We start from the raw sequence: 17,135 nt of genomic DNA, 5'->3' as shown, positions 1-17,135 counted from the left end.
ATGATTGTGCTGTTTCTTATGGACTTTCCATGGCCGTTTTAGACATGATTTAGTTTCTGTTATTTACAGCCAAGCTACTAATTATAACCATGCAGGGGGAAAGAGTCTCTGGGATATCACCATGAAAGTTGAGGGCTTCAGATCTAAACATCACAATTTATTATGCTCCATAAAAATATATATACAATGTAATTGTTTGCCTTTCAAACAAAGGTCACTGAAATAATGTGGCTGTCATTGACATTGTTATGGCTGCATAACATAGTTGTGAAGAGAATTCGAATGAGTTTTGCTATAAATCTGCTCATGTGGGTGCTTGTGCCACAAAAGGAAGAACTTTAAAACTTTAAACTTTAACTTTAAAAACAAAACAAAAAAACACCCCCTTTGTTTTAGTGATGTTAAGCCGCAAGTCGAGTATTCCAGAGGTTTCTATTTTTGTAACAATGAGTAATGACAGACATCTAAACAGTAGTGGTGCCTAATATCATATCGTTGGCACATATCTGCAATGCCTGCAATGGCTAAGAAATGCTTTGAGACTGACAAAGTAGTTCTAGTCAGACATGTAACACTTAGCTCAGCAGATTTAAAGGAGTATTGTGAGATTATAGTGAAGCCTAACTCTAAAGGATGAAGTGACAAATAAACAGGACACATAGAGCATTGACAAATCCCATTTTATTTATTCCATATATAGCTTATTGTTCCACATTTCCATCATATAAAGCCAACACATTGATAACAATAAATCCTCTATGAGGAATGCTTAAACATTCAAGGCAGAGAAACACATCCTTTGGGCATTGTAACATCAATTCCTGAATGCAGAGAGTGCGGTGACATCCATGTATTTTTGAAAAAGTGACTTTGTAAACAAACATGTTTTTGGGAATGCCTCTTGAGTGAAAGAAATTTGCTGCACATGTGGGGGGGGTTTCTTGTACTGGTGAGACTTGTGTGTTTGGCACGGCGGAGCTGCAGTGCTTGTACTTTAAAACTAAACTCTGGGTGCATAAAGTTTGTGAAGTATTCATGGTTCATGGCAACGTCTCTTCTTCATTCTTAAGACTGCGATGGACGTCCCTTGATGAAAAACGTTCTCCTGCACAAACATGTCAGCCTTTTCCCTCCACTTTGATCAGCATTCTTTGTTTAATGTGTTCATATGATTTGAGTACAGTAGATAGTGAAATACATTAAACGTCATTACATTTATTGTCATACCTGAAATATGAAATTATAAAAAAATATTTTGCAACTGCTTTTACGTGGTAAAGGTTAAATATATTTTTACATATTACAAATGAGAACAATAAGTCATCAGGTGACTTAATAACATTCACAAACATTTCATAAACAGTTATATCAGTTTAAATGGACATTTAGGGGGATGTAGCTATTTCCTGCACCCACACCATACATGTACATGCACAATAGTGGATGTAAAACAAGCATACAACTCAGAATTGTGTACAACATCTGATCAAGTATAGAGTATGTTGTGAAGCAGGAATGTGATAACTTTGCACTTATTCCAACAGTACACAACCTTGAATTCTATCTGTAGCTAATAATACATCTTTGACAGCATAATCTCAGCCCTGCACAAACAATAATTCTATTACAGACCGTGTTAAGATACCCATTAAATATCATCATTAAATATTAAAATCATACAACAGTAGGATTTAGTGCAGGTATGTTGATACTCACTGTAAATTGTCATTGGTGGAGAAAAAAAAAGGTGTTTGCTGGCCTTGAGTCGCAGTATTGGGACATGCTGTTCATGCAGGGGAAACTAAGCCGAGCAGCTTTCCCCTGAGCTTGGCACTGACACAGAATCGGAGGGGCTTCAGCGTAAGCCCGAAGGAGCAGTCAAGAGTGAGGGGCTGAGAGGGGTCGCTCTCAAAGCTGCACTGGTGCAGCAGGACGGCTGTGAATAAAAACACTTCCACCTTGGCGATCTCGTTGCCGATGCAGCGTCTTTTACCCGTCGAAAAGATCATCACACCTTTGATTATGTCCTTATCAAGAGCCCCGTTTTCATCAATGAAGCGTGCGGGGTCAAAAATGTGAGGGTCCTTCCACTTTAGGGGGTCATGGTTGACGGACCACTGGTTGATGAAGACCACCGTGTCTTTGGGGATGTGGAGGCCCTCGATAGTGACGTCTGAGGTTGTGGAGTGTGGGATGGTGACGGGGACGAAGCTGGTGAAGCGCATGGTCTCGTAGATGAAGGCGTCCAGGTACGCCAGGCTGCTTCTATCCTCAATTGATGGCAGTCTGTCTTGGCCTACTACTTTGTCTATGAGCTCCTGCAGTTTGGCTTGCATGTCTGGGTATTTGACCAGGAGCAGCAGTATCCACTGCAGGATAGTTGACATTGTGTCTTGACCTGCTCCAATAAGGTCTGTGACTGTTGATTCAACAAAATCTTTGGTCAGTCCGTTGTCCCCTCCGTGCTCGATCATGTGGATGATGGCGTCACTCATGTCCCGTGTCACATCAGGGTTGAAGGACTCTCTGTGCTGCACCACTTTGTCTTTCACGAAGGAGAAAAACTCCTCATTGAGGCTTTTGAAGTTTTCATAGACACTGCGGACTGGGTTAGGGAAGAACTGAAGCCAGGGCATGACATCTACCAAGCTACCTGCTCCTACTGTCTCCCCAAACTTGTCCAACTTTTTAATTATGTTCCTGAACTCCAGGTCTTCGTGTCCGTATCGCCTCCCGAAGCAGAGAGCGCACATGACATTAGTAGCAGCTACTGTAAATTCAGGAGCAGGGTTAAAATAATGTCCATCAGTGCCGAAGCGCAAAAATGCCTGGACCAGTTCCATGGCCTCGGCTGTAATATTTTGCTCAAAGGCTTTTTTGGTCTGACAGTTTGCAGAGGAAAAGGCTCTGAGGCTGGATTGGGCTATTTTCCTGTGCACTTTCCACTGTTTGCTATAATTAGTAAATGTCATACTCCTGCCTCCAGAGATCATCTGGAAAGAGGCAAAGTTTGGTCTGCCTGCAAACTCTGTGCTGTGCTGTATGAGAGCCTCACGTATCGCTCTGTCTCCATTCAGAACCACAATGTCGCTGCAGCCCAGCCGTATCTGGTACACGTTGCCATATTTTTTGGCGAGCTTGGCAAAGGTGATGTGAGGCATCTGGCCCAGCTGCATGGCGTTGCCCACCACTGGCCAGGCGAAGGGTCCCGGCAGTCTTCTCTTGAGTCTGAGGTTCCTGACCCACAGACAGGCTTCCAGACAGAAGAGGAAAACAAAGGTGGCGACGAGAGCAGGCTGGACCTGTCCGCTCCATTCCCTGATGATGCTGCTGCCCTTCACACCAAACTCTGAGTCCATTTGAGCCATTGTGACAAAAATGTTTGCACACTTGTTCCTCAAAAAAGAAGAAAAAAACGTTTCAACAAAGTCTGTTCAGCTTTAAAAAAATGAATCTATATATTCATATCAGCTGAGAAAAATAGTTAAGATGTGTCAATCAAATGCCATTGAGGTCATAGTGATTAACACCTAAAATAACTGATAAAGAAATGAGTTAAGGGGAGGTTTTTTGTCTTTAGTCTTTTCATCAAGATTTAAGTGTCTGCTTTTTGCTCCACTCCAGCTTCTTATATGTTTTGCAGTTGGTGGGCAGGGCTCAGGGTAACTTTCATACTCCTCCCATTGTGGTAGCCCTGCAGACCCCACTGTATCATCTCCCTGTTGTCGCTCGTTGTCGGAGGCGCGCGCTTAAGAGCGTCGAGGGACACCGTGAGCGTGCAGCTTCAACGACCACCGTCCACTGCAGAGAAGGAAGAAAAAAAAGAGTCAGCAACTGGTGACCGATTCAGTAGGAAACGTGTGGAGCCAATTTGTTCTACTAATTGGAGCACTGGAAGAGTTTGCACGTTTTAAAGTGTATCTTTCTAACATGATTTATTTTCTGGCTGCAGAGGACTCAGCGGGCGCACTTTATTGGCTTGAAAAAACTGTTTGCACACGGTTTGTCCAACTCTTGACTGAGTTTACACTGTAATTGAATTTGTACAAAATATGTTTAAGCGTAATTATGATGTTAGTTACGTGACATCATATACTGAATCAGTTAATTAACCTGTATTTTGATCTGCTTAAAATGTACTCTGCATGCTTAAGCAGCCTATGTAAATTTAACCAGATGTCTTTAATGATACGCTTACACATATGTTTAGTCTATACAGCGATCAATTCAGCGATTTCAAAAGCCAATTTGGTCATTTTATTGTAGCTTATTTCCCTCAGATTCTTTCCTTCAGTGTTAGTTTGTTTTAAAAATGTAATGAGTGCTGAATGTAAAGTTGAGAGAAAGTTGCGCACCACGCAGCCCCGCTCCAAAGACTCTCAGCCGACCGCATTTTATACTAGATTTAAAAGTTTGATTTGACTTGTACAATTTATCGCAGAATTTATACATTATACATTTAGAAAACATTTTTTAATTAACAGGGAAGATAATTAACTGATTAATATTTCAAAGTTCACACTTGCAGGTTATCGAAAAGAAAACTCACATCAGATATAATAATAGATTATCAAGATCAATATGAGCTCAATGATCCGTACGAAAATATAAATGTGTTCTTTCTTTCAATCAGACTGATTCACCTCAGCATCTGACAGTGGCAACATAAGTTCACTGAAATCTCACACAACAAACTTGCACAATATCTCAGTGTGGACAAGCCATGAAATGAAAACCTATAGTTTTTTTCCATCACATAAACTGCAGTTTTGTATGACACTCCAGGTTACAAACAAACTTCAGGTCCCCCCCCCCCCTCCTTTCAACCATAATTCCCCAGAAATATGGGGGGATTTAGGGAAAGACACAATCAATCTGAGGCTAAATCCCGGTCATAATTAACATTTATTTTGCTTTAGGTAATAAATCACAAGCTTTGAGTCATGCTAGGTAAATACTCTTGCTCCTAGATGTTGTGTCGGAGATAGAGAGATACATTTCTGGCAATTATAATAATGAAGACTTTTGGAAATCTTCCTTCTATTAAACTTTCAGTTCAAAGTGATGCAATTTCTCAAGTCGAAACATTTATTTTTGTTTCTTGTTTTCCCATCGACTGTGAAGTTTATTTTTGCTGGGAGGTAATGACCCTAATTGAAGGTACTAAAACGTTTCCTAAGTAATGCACTAAGTCAGAGGGACCGAAACGTCACTACCACACACGCATTAGTCATTAGTCATTAGTCATTATCAGCAGGAAAGGAGGAGGAGGGGTGAGGAATGGGGGAGGGGGGAAATTATATCTAATTGACTTTTAAAAATAAATATTTTTAAAGAATTATTAACACTGGGTTAAGGGTCCATTTTTGAGCCATTATAAAAACAAATGATGAAGATAAGGATGCAGGAGAATGTATTGTTATATATGCAGCACACACATATTAGTCAAATAAAAACATTAACCATGTGCTGTCTGTATAATTCACCATAAAGTGTAACTTCTTCTGTGACTGTGGATGTTTCACAAGCCTTTAGATAAAGTGACTGGATCTGCAAAGCAAAAAACTTCACTTCTGTATTAAGTTACTCTTTCACAAACTGTTACGTATAACTGATGTAATAAACGAATAAACAACAGCTCTTGTAGGCACAGCATGCATAAATTGCGAAAACAAACAGAAAGGCAACAATAACAGTAACTTAAGTGTAACTCCATTATATGTTATATGTCATTATTTCACAATAATGGTCCTCAAACAGCCTTTTGCAGATGTCGAGAGTTTTGCGGGTTCAGAGCTCTGCCTGAGAGCTGTTTGTCTTGAGAAATGCGGTGTGGCTGAGCACCAAAGCCTCCAGAATGATTCCTCGGTTAACCAGAGACATAGCAATGTCTTCGAATACACTGCCTGCACTGGGGATGACTGTTTCTTCTCTCCTCTATTCCTATAGGGGTAATCCCCCCCCCCCCCCCCCCTCCCTCCACCTCCATCGACACCACCACTACCTCCTCCTCCTCGCCTGAGTCTGCTCCTCATACACATGTGGCCACTCGCATCCCCATCACGCTAATTAGAGCCAGGTTTGTGGCTGTGGAAGGGGGGTGTTTTGGGGCGGCGGCTGTGTCGTGTGTGCGTTTTGCGTGTGGCTGCTGTGTTTGCCTGTGATTACCCCTTGTAACCTGGCTGTGAAAGGTTGGCCCTGACCCTGCGTTGACTCTGGCTGAAGGAGAGGGGAGTTGTCAAAGGGGGTTTGGGGCTGGGGCGGGGGCGGGGGCGGGGGCACATGTCATATGCTGGCGGGTGGGCGCTCGCTGCGTGCAGACAGGGCCAATGGTAGACCAGGCTGCCCCGGCTCTGGAGCTAATCATTGTTTACTAGTCTCATTTCCACTTCTCAGTGAGCTACTGTCACGCACAGCACCAACAGGGAGGAAGGAAAAGGGAAAGGGAGGGGGGGATTTGGGGTGTGAGGGGGGAGCAGGGAGAGGAAAGCCAGGGGTCCAACAGGCAGTTGGGGAGCTGGTGGGACTTGGGAAAAGGAAGAACACAGAGATTGCAGGAATTTGAGTGAAGATTTTAATTTTTTTTGAGTGAACAAAGGTGAGCCAAGACACAAAAAGCTGCAGCCAAAAACAACCCGACAAACCAGTAAACAGACCAACAGAAACACCCTCTGGGCCAGAGCCATCTCAGGCAGCCAAGAGGTAACCACCGGACATTGCTAGTTAGAGATGGTGATGTTTGAAATGAGAAGCGTTTTTGCTCGCCAGACCACAATACGAGAAAAAAGAGAGATACTTGGAGAAAATGTCGCTGTGTGACACGATTGTTGTTTGTGTGTAAAGAGCCTGAGAAAAGACATGCAAAGCCACAATTCACTTCAGTGGGGTGATACCAAATGTACTGGTGGTTAAAGTGGTATAAGTATAAGTAAGAAGTGTTTTCACATATACTGTACACACAACAAAGATACATTTGAACCCAATGCTGGTGCGTTCTTCTCTCAGAGGTCATCGTTTCAAATGGTAGTGATTATGTTAAAAAGTGAAACAGTGTTTTTGTTGATTTTAGCAACAACTCAACACGGACATATTTACACACACAGACACCAGTATATGCCTGAACACTTGAACAAAAATCTCCCGTACAGCAAACAAAGATTTAACACACACAATACACCCTCCACCCCGCCTCAAACTAAAAAAGGATTGGTTGAGGATGATATTGAGGTGATACACTTCAGTTTGCGTGCATCTTATATAAAGCATACATATTGAAAATAAAAAACCTTTGACAATAAGGACGTTGCAGAGGGTTACTTATAGTTTGGAAGCGCCGGGTGTAGACATGTGATGGTCTAAGTGTATACTCTCTAGATAACATGAAGGAACAGATGCTGTTAAAGAGTGATTGATTACTTCTGATGGCACGACAGTCGTAGATAAATACATTCTTGACTCCTTCTAATGTTATGATAAACTGGATATAAAGCAAGTATGAAAAGCTTTGGGTCTAGAGGAAAATATGTCTTTACAACTTGTTGCGCTGATCCCAAGTGGTCCAATAAATGATTAATTCAGGTTTACCACTGATTTTTTAAATCCAAAGTATTGCTACGGAATATGCCTGTTTTACAAATGTTTTAACGATAATCCAAAAGTAAAACTTTGATGATTTTATCAATAATAAAAATGGTTAAAATAGAAATTATTGTACAGGTAAAAAATAAATAGAAACAGCAAAGTAAACAAACAAATAGAAAAAGACGAAGCTTTCACTATAACCATTCTGCATAGATTGTGTTACATATACAGTTCCCCACACACAGCACGATGAACCCCAGGCACACACAACAAGCTTCAATTTCTTGTTTGTGTACTTTTCAAAACCTCCATGTCTTCACTCGTCTAACAGGCTGTAGTACCATAGTTATCTCTGATGGCTCCGTTGTGTTAGACCTGCTGTGTCCAGAGATGTATTGTGGTAGGCAATATCAAACAGCCCACATAAAAGAGGAGAGCACTACTTTGAGAATGTTTTCTTGGAATGATTTAAGGTCTTTGGTTAAACCATGAAGGCAGGACCCTTCCAAAAGTATGATTTTTAACTTTAGTACAATATTTTCTTACACACGCTGCACTTTCATGTGGTCCTGTAGTTGAATAGAGCAGCAACACATTCAAGGTTATGGGTTTTTATTCAATCCAGTGACCACCCACACTACGCATATTTCACACTTCTATCATGCGGGGTTCCAGACATTTATCCATTTTTAATAATGAAATGTTCTTTTAATGTGGCACACAGTCGTTTCTTTCAAGATCCGGAGGAATGAAAGTTGTCCTTGTATGCACTTACCCTGATCATCTTAACCTTTTTTTGATCACATGTCTGCATAAATATGAACTATAAGAATATTAAACTAACAATAACGTGACTGATAAAATGTAGTTACATCATAAAAAAAAGTTCAGGAAGGTCACTCTGCAGGCAACAGAGGACAAACTTCTATTATTAATTTAGTAACTTATTAGGATAATAGTTTTTCTCTTTTCCCACACTCCTCCAGGAGGGGACAGTTTCCCCCTCCTCTGTGTGCAGGCTGCGTGATAGATCTTCACTTAATGTGGCACCCAGGACAGGAGCCATGCATTATGTACAGTATATGGATATTTGTTTCTAATCCCGTAGAGTTTTTGCGTGCTAGTGGAGCAGAGCGGGGATGAGCTTGCGTGCCATGCCGGGCTGGCGTGCACGGAGCTCGGTCTCTGAACTCCGGCTTCCCCAGGGAGCGGGGGTGGCGGGGGTGGGTGGAGGAGGAGGTGTGGGGCTGCATTGAGAGATTAAAATGAGACGAGGGAGAAAGCACAAGTAGAAATGGCTTCCAGATGACCCCGGCTCTGTGAGCTCATCAAAGACGGGCTGAGGAATCGGTACACAGTTCGTTACGCATTTCCCACCTCATGTCCCAGGAACTGTTTTATTAGTGTAATACTTGGAAACTGCCACAATGGCAATATTAAAAGTAGTAGAAGATATCCTACATAAAGATTTAAAAAAGCAGAAAAAGATGATTTTTTTTCAAATTTACCACTAAATATGGTTAAATTACAATCCAGAATAGCATTAAATCAGTGCAGTAATCTATCACGAGACACACAACTGACGTTTGAGTAAAGCTACATTCTGAAACTCTCTTCTGACATGCCACTCAAATATTTACTTTGAACTTTCATTCTCTTCTGCGTCATCCATGTAACTTTGTACAATGATGTGGGCTGTCTCATGACATTCTGTATTTCATGTTGTTTTTATCCATAATTCTTTATATTTTAGTTTTTGGAGAAAATAAATTGTTGGTTCAAGAGAACTTTATTTTTGAACTGGCAGTTTAGGATCTGACGTTGCTGCCAGGATATGATTGCAGTGATTTCAAGGTACATAAATAGAGTATAAATACTTCATGGATTATGCTTTTGCACCTATCAAACATGAAATACAACCTTTAATATTCTACAATAACTGTAGTGTACAGAAGTTTTAAGAGATGGTACAGTTACGAAATATTTGTACTTGAAGTTAAAAGTATCAGAATGTGCAGTAACGTTGTGTACAGCACTCTATGGGATCACGATTTGCCAGGTTTTGAAAGCCAAATTTATATATTTGGAAGCTACTGGGTTTATTGTTCCAGATCTTTTACAGTCTCTCAGGGACAAAGTACTCAAAGTGATTTTCCAGAGACACAGCTACTGCATTGCTCGACACTTCTTTCTTGCTGTCATTAATCTTCATCCAGCGTCGTCTGAACGGTGTCCCATCTTTTAGATTATTTTGATTGATTCAGTATTTATCCAAAAACATGTTAAATATCAATTAGATAAATGCAAATACTTTAGTGTAGTTCACCACAATAAGGATGTACAGTATCCATCTAGAAATAATACAATTTTGTTCCAATTTCTGTCATTTCTGTGTAAATGCTTGAAAGTCTTTCTCAACTTCCTCTGTTGAGGTTATTTAGGGTAGAGCTTGTGTCATGATTTGTCAAATCATTGCACTCCTGAGCCCTGTTGAGTGAGAATGAGCACAACTTGGTATTCTCATGACAACTAGGACAGATGAGATGATGTCATGCAAAATGTTGGTGTGTTTACTCTGGCAATACAATACAGACCTTTGAGTGTGCTTCTCCATTTAACTTGGAAATGGTTAACCATGAGAACATTTTGTCTCGTGATACCCCAGAAATCACATCATCTGTAGAGCATATGCTCAGATTACTGTGATAGGACAATGAAGTAGTTATTTTTTATTTTTTGGTTATGGCACATGATGTTCCTGTTTTTTCTCCATACTTTACACCGACTCTCATATTTATGAGCTGTTTTTGTATCTGTCTCTATGTGAGACGGACTGTCACAGGCTGTGAGCCCTGGTGGAGGCTCAGCCACAGGCACACTGAACATTATGTGCAGTATGGATACTACCAGCGGGTTACTCTTCTCATTGTGTAATTGGGCGGATAATGTTCCGTGATTCCCTCTCTTTTGCACCTCCATATGTTCCGCTTGAGCAGCTCGGTGCATTTTAGTATCCTGAAAATGAAGCGGGGTCAGCGAGCGGTCGGGTTACCCCCCTTCACTGCTCCAATTCTGCAGATGAGCCGATGGTATCGCGCTAGCAGCGGGACAGAGACCTCGCAGGGCAGAGTTCGTGCACTGTCCTGGGCCCTGATGAGCCCTGCTGTAGTCTCACTGGTGCACATATATCAAGGAAATATAAGGGCAGAAATATCTGCTTTCGTTGTGATTTAATTAATCTATTCTGTAAAGAATATATTGGAAGATGTGAAAGTGTGTGTGTATGTGTGTGTGTGTGTGTGTGTGTGTGTGTGTGTGTGTGTGTGTGTGTGTGTGTGTGTGTGTGTGTGTGTGTGTGTGTGTGACCTTGTATTGGCTGTAGCACATGCCCCTTTTTCACACCCCTGCCCTGCGTATCTGGGATTGTATATTGTAAAGTAATTACTGTGGAACAGAGTCTTTACTAAAACCAGGGAATTAACTTGAATTGCTTTGAATCACAACTACTGCCAACTGCTTTCCAGTTTTGCCAAATTTGTCTGCATTGTGACAGAAGTTCAAGAAATACTTTGAATGTACAGTTCAGGACTTCTTCCTGATACTGTTGCGGCTCCTTTTGCTTGATTGACATTCCAGTCGTCTTAAAGCTTAAAGTGTTTTGTATGACTCATCTGCTTCTATTTATCTACGCTCCCTCATTTGGGATTGGTATAGATTCAGTGAGGGAAACCTGTCTCAAAAACGTTCAATGGTTGTCAACTCAGGTTAACTTTATAAGTTCAGTTCCAGTTCTCACTTACTGAGGAGAGTGACTCTTATATGAGCTGCGGACATTCAATACTCTGCTCGCTGCTGCTTGAGGAGCAGAGATCTCTCAAGCAAGCCGCTGAGGTGTTTATACTTCTGTACACGAAAACAGAGAGAGTGATTACGGCTCTTAGAGCAAGCTGACATTAAAATAACAGTGTGATCCTTGGAGATGACACAACTTCCAGCAGCCACTTGCCCTCTGGTGCACTGCAAAATAGAGATATGTCATATTTGACTTTTGGTGACAGATGGCCAAAGGGGTCAGAACTTCTCTGCGTCAGAGAGCATTTTTGTGAACAGAAAAGTGTTGCTCTAAAATCATTTATTTGATGAATTTGTCTGCCCTTCAATAGAGATTTTCCGATACCATATTTTCCTCGCCGAAACCTGAACTTGCCTTAAAAAGAAAAAACATTGAACAGCTGTATACTACTAACTCTGTATGGCTGTGATGTGATTGTTATCCTTGTTGTATGGCCTGGCTCAGGTTAAACTCTTGAACAAATACACACAGAGAATGAATTCCATAGGACCTTTTTGTAATCTAATTTGACAGTCAGTCAAAAAGAGCTTAAATAAATAAATCTAGGATTAAATAATGCAACTCTCAACAGATGAGAAAGAAGCGAGATTAGCTACGACCGTCATCGATGTCGGACGCAGCGATCGTTTTATCTGGACCTGACGACGAGTTGAGAGTTGCACATGCGCAGTACCGATCGGGTAGGACGTACGGAATGTGTAGCAAGTGACACGTGTTGGTGTTGTTCCTGTGTCGCATAAACGAGCCGAGGAATGATATGATAACGCAATAACATAACGGGGGATAGAGTCACGTACTCGCAGATACTCAATCCAAATTTATCCCGGATATTTCTAATTTCTTTTTGTGGTGTTGTTGTTGCTTACCAGTTTGTTCGCTTGAGCAATACAGCTATGCTGTTCTCCTGTATGAATTAGAACAGCGATCACAAAGTAAACCTTTCTTTGCATTGACATCATAGCTACACTCTGGATCAATTAGATGACTCTACGCAGACATTTCTATGTCATTAAGTCTGGCTCTTGTAGAGAAATGAGGACTGACATCTGACTATTAAGTCTGGGGAAGACAATGCCAAGAGCTCTATTTACTTACTAAATGCAAAGTTCTTTAACATGTATCATATAGCATCATTTCATACCAACCACCACTCAGTTTCCAGGCTTTATTTCGCTTTGGCATGTTCTTGAGTCCCAGCTGCACTGCAGTCCCTCAGCCTCTCTGTTAGACTGCAGCGCACCCTGTGGCCCGGCCCATGTGGGAATATTCTGGAGCTATTGACCTGTTCAGCTGTTTGGCTGCAATAACTGTACAGGCATGCATACTCATGCATATGTATCTATGCAGTGCAAGCTGCATAAGGATGCTTTTAAGCAGTCATCCACATAGACAAAAACACATGCTGTTTATGTAACAACAAGGTCTGCCAGCATGATTAAAGCTCTTATATCATTGTACCTTCCCTTTCATGTATACTCCGCCTGAGAGTCTCAGGAATTTCATGCTGGAGAATTCTTTTTTTTTTTTTTTACAGTGATTGTATCTTGCCCATGTGCTTTGTTTAGGTATAGGACAAGTTCAAATGCTACACTCAGTGGATTTTGTCTATATAAGGCGTGTTCTTTTCGGTGCTACAGCCATTTGTGCGGGAATATAAACAAATAGCTGTTAGCAGACTAATAGCCATTGTTCCAGGAGAGAATTTCTAAACTAATATGGGCAAAGAGTATCTACTGTCGATCATGTAGTGGGATATGGTAGTCCTGATTTAACACCAGTGAAAGGTGACACACTACACATCATGTATGTGGCTTTCAGGTGGATAAACGCCTAATATTTGACTTGTTCTACCTTTTTGAGTGGAAATGTGGTAGTAAATCATCAGTGTAGAGCTTCCAGAGGTTCTTTGTCAGATTCATGTTCATTCACAGAACAGACCCTGAAAAAAGTTCAACCAGCAGGGTGTTTTATTTTTTTTAATGTTTTTTTAAATGCACCCTGCAGGCATTAATGCATCAACAGTCATTGTTTGGAAACAATTTCACAGACATGCAATGAAGACTGATGTTGGCCCTGTATTTCATATGAGATATGCCTTTTCCTCCCCATTCGAGGCAGATGTGAAGAATGCGAAATACAGAGATGGCCAAATACAGAGGTCATGTTAGTCTCATGTAATAACACGCAACATACATTTTGTTAGGTGTAGGCCTACGGATAACATTCTCAATGGTGTCATTTGAGACACAAGTCCCCCCATCCCCAGGCTTCCCATGGAGGCAGACCCAGACACAAACAACCTTAAAGTTTGACCTTCTTACCCTGTCCCCCTGCATGCTTTGCTGCCCCCTTTCCTCCTTGTTGCACCCTCAACTGTAGGTGATACATTTCTGTTGGGAAAAGCGGGGGGCTGACTCACAACCCAAATAGCTTAAGAGAGAACAGTCTCGGAGGACTCCCTCAAACACAATGTATTCCATATGCTCACTGAGAGGCCACGAGGCACCCTATACCTCACATCTGGCACAGACCACCTATGCTAGCTGACATATTCCTCCTCAGACCATCAGACTGGCTGCCTCTCAGTGGAAGGAAACTGGCCTCATCAACGATCTCCTGCTTCTCTGATGTTTGTTTCCGAACGAAAGACTCCCAGGGGTAGCTGGTATATCTCGCTAAGATCAGGGAAAATGTACACTATACAGTTACCTTTTCATGGACATGATCGCTTGTTAATGGTATTGCATCGATTATTTCTGCCAAGTGGTTTCCACATCACCCCAAAAGCAAGAGGTCTTGTCTTTGAATCCCTTCCGTGTGGAGTTCGCATGATTTCTGTGTGAGTTTGCCTCTTCGTGTCCTTTGGTCTCCTCCCACAGTCTGAAGACATGCCACCGAGGTGAACTACTGACCCTTAATTCTCTAAACAACGCTAAATGGGCTTTAGAGCAGTGGAGAGAATAGATGATCCCATTCATACCTGATTAGTTTGTGTCTGTCTACCCATGCATTAGTCTTACATTGGCAACCTGTCCGCTTTGTGTCCCGGCCTTTCATTGCTCCAGTTACACACGGGTGTAGAAAATACATGAATGGATTGAAATTCCTTTTCAGCCACTGTGGGTGGAGAAGGAATCTAGAAAGGTCCACACTGCGCTGACACAGAGCTGCTTGAAAAGTATATAAATATCCCAAAATATCCCTTAATGGGGTTGCGACAAAGCTATGTAGGCTAAGACCACAGCCGACATAGCTCCTTAAAGATGTAGCTCCATGGCGTGGCTACAGAGGCTACAGAGATACCCCGTGGGGACCGCAAGAACCTTGATTGGTCAGCTTTGGCTTCTTTTGTTTTCTCTGTGTGCTCTGATAATTGTTGAGAGTGAAAACAACATGAAGCAGGGTGTAGAAAGACTCAGTGATTTTCTCCTTCTTTGTAACGCATATCTAGCAAAGACATCTCCACTGCACACCTTCTGAAATTGGATATAATGGCAGAACTACTTGTATAGAATTCAGATTGGAGAACTTATATTATAACCAAATACATGTTCTTTCCCATAGTTTTCCATTAGTGCTTTTGAGAAAACCGATGAGACAAATCCTTGCTTTTCATTGAAGGTTAACTGAGGACACGGTGTGTGTGAGAGACAGACACAAGTGAAGGCTGAGACTTTACCATGCAGACAGCCTGCCACTCTGACGTATACTGAGGTCACCAGAGTTGTTTTGTTAGACTCTTCTAAAAGGTGAACAATATATCCTCACTCTCACTTTTACACTCTCCGAGGAGAAGTAGGGGATTGCTCTTCATCTCATTTTCTCCTCTCCTTTTGCTCCCTCGCTTTATTACATCCGTCAGCCCTAATTTGGGTTGATGGGGTGGCTGTTGCATGACAAGACACATGTCTGGGCCCCTGCGTGAGAAGGCTGGCTGGCTCTTGCTGAGCTTGTTTTCTTTGCGTGACCATGTCCCTCCCTCTGTCACTCCTGGCACGTCCCGGCGAGCCCCCCTCTGACCCTGTTCATGCCCTCGTTAGCTGTCATGTGGCTGGTTTATTTACTTTGGCCATCCGCCCGTGTGAAAGGCACATTTTGACCCACGCTCAGGGAGGGGTTATCTTCGAGTGGAGCAATGGCAGAGGTGTTGGTGTGTGTGGGGAGGTGGAGGCAATCTGAGTGAGGGGTGTTAGGATGAGCAGCTGAAAGAGCTCTGTGCTTCGCATGTGTGGCTGGTATTTTTTAGTGTGTGACGTCCCTGCCCCTTCAAAGGGAAATATGCCCCACCGTAACTGCTTTTGAGGAGCGACATGCACAGGCAGGTCACTCAGAGTTCACCGTCCCGATTGTCGTCCGCACAGAGAGTGCCGGAGAAAAGGGAGCAGGGCGATCGTGGCAGCGTGTGGTGTTCTCACTTGTTCCCATTGAAGTAATCCAACAAATGCTCACGCTAACATTCATGTCTCTGCACATTCCCTCTCCTGCCAAATTCCCTCTATTGTATTCTAAGTGGGTATACAAATATAGATAGGAGCAATGGGACAGGACTGACACGAATCTGCAAAACAGGGTTCATGTGAGGAGAATGCATTTAAAGGCTTCTCACACACTCGCTGCAGAACCTGTGCAGATCCACACACTGTGATGATACAGGGGGAAGTGGAACTTGTGTAAATGTGAAACTTTAACTTTGAAGCTACTTACAAACACAGTTTTAAAAAATGGGTCACATTAAGTTCTGACTTTGGGACGAGTATATCAGCAACTTCACTGAACAACATCCAAAACTTCACTCCAACTTCTATTTAAAAAATGTTTTTCTTGTGTAATTTGTCCTGTAAAGCGGTAAAAGAGTAAGAAGTCTAAAGGAATGAAGAAATGAAGAAATGACCATGTTAAATAGTTATTGCTCTGCATTCTGGTGCACAGCCACAGTTCAATAACTGGCTGACAACAAGCGTCCTGAGCGTGCGCTACTGAAGGAGAATGGACACTGCACTGGACAGAGTCTTTTTAATTGAAAACATATTTTTAAATGATTCTTTTTAGTGTTTGAACCTTGTTTTAAAGGTTTAAACCAATGTGAATTACTTCATTTGTTGAAAAGAACACTGAGAAGCTATGAAATCTATGAGAGAAAGCAGAGAAACATCTTTAAGTTATTAACATCTACAGTGTATGTAACGCCAAAAATGGCTAGATGCAGCCATTTCAATTCAACATATGCTTGCTATCTTGCCACATTGATAAGAATACTTTTTAAGTTGCATTATAAAAAAATATATATTGAAATGTCCCACATTTTGACAAAACATCCTTCAGAAATGAATTTAGAATTAAACATGTTAAAAAAGGTCAATGGTGGGTGGGGATAAACAAACAGTGAAGAACACCACAAGCTGCACATGGCAACTATAGTGTGGTTAAGGTTAGGGGTAAACTGTGGGTATGGTAAATAAAATATGGTCTACTTGAACACATGTTTAAGGTTAGCATAGTTAAAGTTAATTAAAACAGAAATTGCAGGTCTGAGATGGGACTACACGCCCATCCATCACTCCAGCCTTCACTTTCTTACTTTATGCTACCGTGCATATAGGACACACTACTCCTCTACTGAGTGATGGCATTGGATGTAAATCGTGATGTGAAAAATCCTCCAATATGGAAGTAATCTCTAGGGATACTGCGCTGGCTCTAA

At 41.7% G+C, this 17,135-nt stretch overlaps 1 protein-coding gene across 1 annotated transcript; it reads right to left on the bottom strand.

Annotated features, from left to right (window-relative positions):
* Window positions 1-662: 662 nt before the first annotated feature.
* Window positions 663-3,607, bottom strand: LOC115027751 (cytochrome P450 1B1). Its single transcript, XM_075074164.1, has one exon. It carries the CDS (start codon window positions 3,366-3,368, stop codon window positions 1,788-1,790), a length of 1,581 nt encoding a protein of 526 aa, XP_074930265.1. The 5' UTR covers window positions 3,369-3,607; the 3' UTR covers window positions 663-1,787.
* Window positions 3,608-17,135: the final 13,528 nt, after the last annotated feature.

Source organism: Cottoperca gobio, chromosome 22 (assembly GCF_900634415.1).
Source record: "Cottoperca gobio chromosome 22, fCotGob3.1, whole genome shotgun sequence".
NCBI classification, from domain to species: Eukaryota; Metazoa; Chordata; class Actinopteri; order Perciformes; family Bovichtidae; genus Cottoperca; species Cottoperca gobio.
Note: the sequence above shows the minus strand (reverse complement) of the source record. Positions and strands in the feature narration are given on the sequence as shown.